This window comes from Branchiostoma floridae, chromosome 3 (genome assembly GCF_000003815.2).
Source record: "Branchiostoma floridae strain S238N-H82 chromosome 3, Bfl_VNyyK, whole genome shotgun sequence".
Lineage (NCBI taxonomy): Eukaryota > Metazoa > Chordata > Leptocardii > Amphioxiformes > Branchiostomatidae > Branchiostoma > Branchiostoma floridae.
In genome coordinates, this window is record NC_049981.1 from 12,504,733 (window position 1) to 12,510,255 (window position 5,523).

A 5,523-nucleotide genomic window follows, 5' to 3' on the forward strand; every position below is an offset into this window, starting at 1 on the left:
AGGCAAAGTCAAGTGTCAATAATAACTGGACATCTTTTAACTCGATAAAGTGTTATCAAATCTCGACTCGCTTGTTAGCACTGTCTGAGCACGTGCGTTTATGTATACGCAAGTGAGAAGCCTGGCTCATGCATTGTTTACATATGTCAAGGCAAAGTCAAAGTCAACTAGAGTTCAACGAACCCATCTCTTCGCCAAATAATCATGCCTTTATTTAAGACTTTAAGGTCTTATTGTTCCTCACAAACACACAAACATTACCAAAACCAGACTGTGACCTGACAGATGACCTGGTAGCATCCCTGGTCAATCAGAATTTCATGCTTGTCAATTTAGACTTTGTCCCCAGTGTAAGGGCGTCCTCCAGCAAACCATCTGTATAACAGCTGTGTCCATAGATATAGGTCAAAATGAGATATATAGAGCACAGTTTATTTCTGTTAATAAGTTTTGCTGCAGTACCTTAGGAAGCCGCTAGGGGGCCCACTATCATTATTTATCTTCGTTTTCCTGACCCCTACCCACCTACCAAATATCATCAGGATTTTTTCAAGGCTTCTCGAGTTATGCATTCCACAAACAAAATGACGCACACACTCGGCCCGCTACCGTCCTAACGGAAAATGCTACGTCAACTATTTTCGAACACAACCTTCCTTTCCGCAGCCGCTACTTAAATACTAAATACCATGAAAATCCATACACAGCTTCTTGAGTTATATGCTGTTGGCATGAATTTATGAACTTTCCTCATTAATTATGCAAATAAGCTACTGATTTGCATAATTATTATTACATTGTATAAGTCATCACTCATTCTATCTACATACCGAAAATCCTGATGATCTGTTTACACGTTCTCAAGTTATCCTCGTCCAAAGTTTGAACGAAAATCGGTGCCTGCAGTTTCCAAAAAGCCGCTAGGGGGTCCAAACTCACAGCACTTACTCTCTGTTTCAAGGGCTATCTACCACTCAAAAATCATGACCACAGCATGTCCAGAACACGAAGTGCCAAAATTAAAAGTTTTGCTGCAGTACCTTAGGCAGCCACTAGGGTGCCCATTATCGAACTTGACCTTCGTTTTCCTAACCCCAATCCACCTAACAAATATAATCAGGATCCATTCAAGGGTTCTCGAGTTATCTTGCTTACAGACAAACGCACTTACATACAAATCCCGCTACAGCACCATAGGTAAGAGCCAGGTAAACCATTTTCGCACTTGACCTTCCTCTCCAAAACCGCTACACACCTACCAAGTTTCGTGAAAATCGCCCAGCTAGATTTTGACTTATGCTGCCAAAAACAAACCGCAAAATACATACCAAGCTCGCTGCAGTACCGTAGGAAAACGCCAGGTAATCCGTTTTCAAACTTGGCATTCCTTTCGACAACTGCTACATACCTACCAAAAATCACAAAATTCCATCCACAATTTCTCGAGTTATATGCTGTTGACCTACATACAGACCCAAGTCAAGCAATCTCATACTCTTCTTGGCGAAGAGAATAATAACTTCCAGAAATTCTTTTAACTCTTGATCTGCAAGGATTCTCAGTTGCAATGTGTAGGCATTTAACGGTAGTTTATCTTTATCTGGTATTTTTAAAACACTACTTTAAGGATATCAAGTCAACGGACGGTGGTTTGAAATTCTAAAAGTATTCCAATTATTTTCAAAATTTTGCATGTTTAAAATGGCCGTGGTGCTGTTGAGTTTGTTTCCCCCAACACACCATCTTTCTTCCGGTACTATTTCACTTCAGGATAAATTCATTGCAGAACACATAGCTTCAACCTCCGTGCTCTTTAGTCATTCTAGTGAGCACTTCATCGTAGATTGCACTATGTATTTTAATGATAGAAATATCCTATCAATTTGAATATGAAGTAGATTCCTTCACTTTTAAGTAGCACTGAAAAATAGATATTCTTTATGCGTGGCATAAGTCGAATCCATACATACAATCCTACAGTTTCATTATTACCAAAAAGCGATAAGAAGCCGAACATGTATGCAAGACAACATGTGTATGTTTTTCTTTGTTAATGATATGTGTGTTACACTTTGCTTGTTTGGGTGAAAATGCACAGTAAAGTTCTGTATGTAGCCTCGTAGTACCATTGTCTATATAGCTAGTCTAGTAGTAGTTGTTATTGGTCGTCATGCATTCTACCTTGTGCGACTGTTGAGCAATAAAGTCATTCATTTATCCATTCTGCCAAATCCTAAAGAAAAGTGAAAAAAACGAACCTGTATGCCAGAAAACATATGTCTGTTTGTCTTTGTTAATGATGTGACTTGTACTTTGCTCGGTTGGACGAAAATGTACAATAAAGGTCCTCGTTCATTCATTCTGCCAACTAACCATCTCCCTTTCGAATGACGAAATAATGGCTGGTGGTGGTGCCGAATGAAGACAGAGCGATGTTCTGTATATAGCCTCGTAGCACCATTGTCTATATAGCTAGTATTTGTCACACATTCTACCTTGTGCAACTGTTGAGCAATAAATTTCATTCTTTCATCCATTATGCCAACTAAGGCCCCCTTTCCACTAGACGGCGATCGCGCTGCGCTCTCACTAAGACCTAAATAGGATATGTCTGACCTTCGCTTTCACACTGGGTATATAGTACAAAACGTGAACGTGTGACTGGGAAGACAACAAAACACACAAAGTGTGAAAAGATTCGTTTCTTTTCTAGAAAATTCGTTATGCAATCTGTCAAATCTTAGGTCACAGAGGGAACGCGGCCAGAGCGCTGTCCTAGTGGAAAGGGGGTATAACCGCCACCCTCTGAATGACGATATTATGGATGCTGGTGGTGCCGAATGAAGACAGAGCGACGCCATGGCTGCGTACATGTGCGTACACCGAGCCGTGACATCAATACAAAAGACCCCCGCTCCTGTCTATTAAGCCCCACTACTGTTAACGCCAGTTTGACCCTTGTCAAGGTGGCTCCAGATCGATGGAAGAGGAGAGAGGCCGGGTAAGAAGGTGTCCGGTTCTGCGGTGTGGCTCGCAAAGTATCTACCATAAGCAGGTCTTGGTTGCCTACTTACAATATTATCAGGTCGAGTTCTTTGAGTTTCCATAGCCTTTGATATTAATAGATTTAGGTATTCTTATGTTTTTTTGTGTCTGGTTCTGCGTTGAGGCTCTCGCAGTATCCGCCATAAGTAGGAGCGGCAGCTTTGGCTTTCCTACTTCATGATATTATCAGGCTGAGTTGTTTGGTGGATGCTGTAGTCTTTTGATATTAATAGATCTAGGTATTCTTTCTTATGGACTTTTGTGTCCGATTCTGCGGTATGGTTCTCACAGTATCTGCCATAAGCAGGTCTTGGCTGCCTACTTATAATAATATCAGTTCAAGTAGCCTATGATATTAATAGACTTGAGTATTATTTTGGATTTTTGTGGAGAATAGGTATCGGAGTAAGCTCGCTAGTACAAGCCGAGAGAAGCCGGGTAAGAAGGTGTCCGGTTCTTCTTTGAAGCTCTCACAGTATCTGCTATAAGCATGTCTTGGCTGCCTACTTATAATTTTATCAGGTCGAGTTCTTTGAGGTTTCCATAGCCTTTGATATCAATAGAATTAGGTATTCTTATCTTATGGGTTTTTGTGTCCGGTTTTGCGGTGTGGCTCTCACAGTATCTGCTATAAGTAGGAGCGGCAGCTTTGGCTTTCCTACTTCATAATATTATCAGGCTGAGTTCTTTGAATTTCAGTAGCCTTTGATATTAATAGATTTAGGTTTTCTTATGGATTATTGTGGAGGTTAGTTATCGGAGTAAGCTTGGTAGTACAAGCTATTCTACAGGCACTGGCTATTTGAACAAGGAGTGGAACTGGATTTTCTTTTTGTTTGTTTGTCACAGATCTGTATTTCGCTTTTTTATACAGCAAGTCTCTGTCTGACACTTTAAACTGTGTTATTAGGAAAGTCGTCGCAGATGTGACTCGACACTATAGAATACTAGTATGTGTATGCGCAACACAGGGCAAACTCACATGACAACTTTATTTGCTTGTTGATCCTTGGAGTAGGAACTTTCCACTATGTCCTTCATAGCAAAAATCAGAACCAGAGTGGTGATCTGAAAAATAGATATAATAACATATTACTGCATGTCTCCATATACTGCTTTAAATATCTTCAGTTATAGCTGAAGTTTGCAGGATTGTGTCAAATAAGAACAAAAGTTACGAAATTGATTTAGAATAAAGTATCTACTGCTAGAAGTGCAACGATTATAGCAAGTAAAAAGTGCTAATAGAATTGTGTAGCGATAGTCTACTGGCAATCTACCATCTACGTAGTGCGAGACATACTATGTTCTTCAATACTCATGTATATATATATATATTCTCTTCAAGTGCAGTGGGTTAAATTGTTTCAATTTGAGGATGTGTTTATAAGCATAAACGCGGGTACGTACTGTGAGGATACCGAACACAGGACCCAGTAACATCCACACATGGTTCGATGAAGGCCAGCATCTAAGGGAAAGTCATACATGAAACATACTGTTCAATACATACATAACGTTATATACACACATAGTCTTGCTCTTCAAATGTGTTGAAGCATACACAGAGTTCTGCTTCCAGTATACTTTATCTTGCATCATGTCAGTCAGTAGCCTGGGTGCCATTCGGAAAGTAGTTCACTCCGATCCGGTGTTTATTATAAACTATATAAAGTCGCATCTAGCTATGACATTTATTATACACAGTATATACGCTCGTATCGCTTCTCTGCTGTCCGAACTGCTATCCGAATGGTACCCAGGCTAGTCAGTCAGGGCTTTTACATTTAAATCAGTCTCAGACCCGATAAGTTTATTTAATGTAAGGTTGGGTCGTCCACTCTCCTTTTAGCTTCAGGAGTCTACCAGCTGGTTCACTGGTGAGTAACGTGACCAGGAACACTTAAGGGACGACGATAAACCTAACACAACTTCAGGCAACTTAAGACAAATCTCCAATCAATTATAACCGAGGCGTAACAACCTCCATAGCTTAAGTAGAATCTGTTTCCATAGTGTGCTTAACGAGCCGGAAGACATTGATTTACAATAGTAAAGAGGGCCGTAGTCAATATTACAACATGGACGAAATTGTTCAGTATCTGAAGACGGATTGGATATTGACATTTCTATCTTGTACATTGTTGAGGCTGTGGGTTCGAATCCGTTGATGTGACACCGGTCTTTTGCCCCTTGGGAAAGGCACTTTACACGATTTTCCTCACTTCACTCAGGTTAAAATGAGTACCTAGTTTCGGCTAGGGTCGTCCTTCGGATAGGACTTCAAATGGGGGTTCCGCGTTTGAGGAAAGCTACAACCAAAGCACACAAAACTTGGATACTTTGGTAAAAGAAACCACTGCACTTATTGAAAGGAATAGGGGTCCCTCCTGGTGTGATGCAGCTAAACCGCACATTTCAGTAAAAACCTGTTTTGTGACGGCATATTGCTGTTAACCGGGTATGCAAAACAAACAA

General features: G+C 40.4%; 1 protein-coding gene across 1 annotated transcript in view; it reads right to left on the minus strand.

The window, feature by feature from the left end:
• The window catches only part of LOC118412226 (adhesion G-protein coupled receptor D1-like), a 6,937-nt gene extending 2,427 nt beyond the window's left edge, over window positions 1-4,510 (minus strand). The window contains exons 1-2 of the mRNA XM_035814947.1: window positions 4,456-4,510; window positions 4,028-4,113 (exon numbers count right to left, since the gene is read on the minus strand). Coding sequence (XP_035670840.1) covers window positions 4,028-4,113; window positions 4,456-4,488 — 119 coding nt within the window. The 5' untranslated portion in view covers window positions 4,489-4,510. The remainder of the gene's footprint in view (window positions 1-4,027; window positions 4,114-4,455) is intronic.
• Window positions 4,511-5,523: the final 1,013 nt, after the last annotated feature.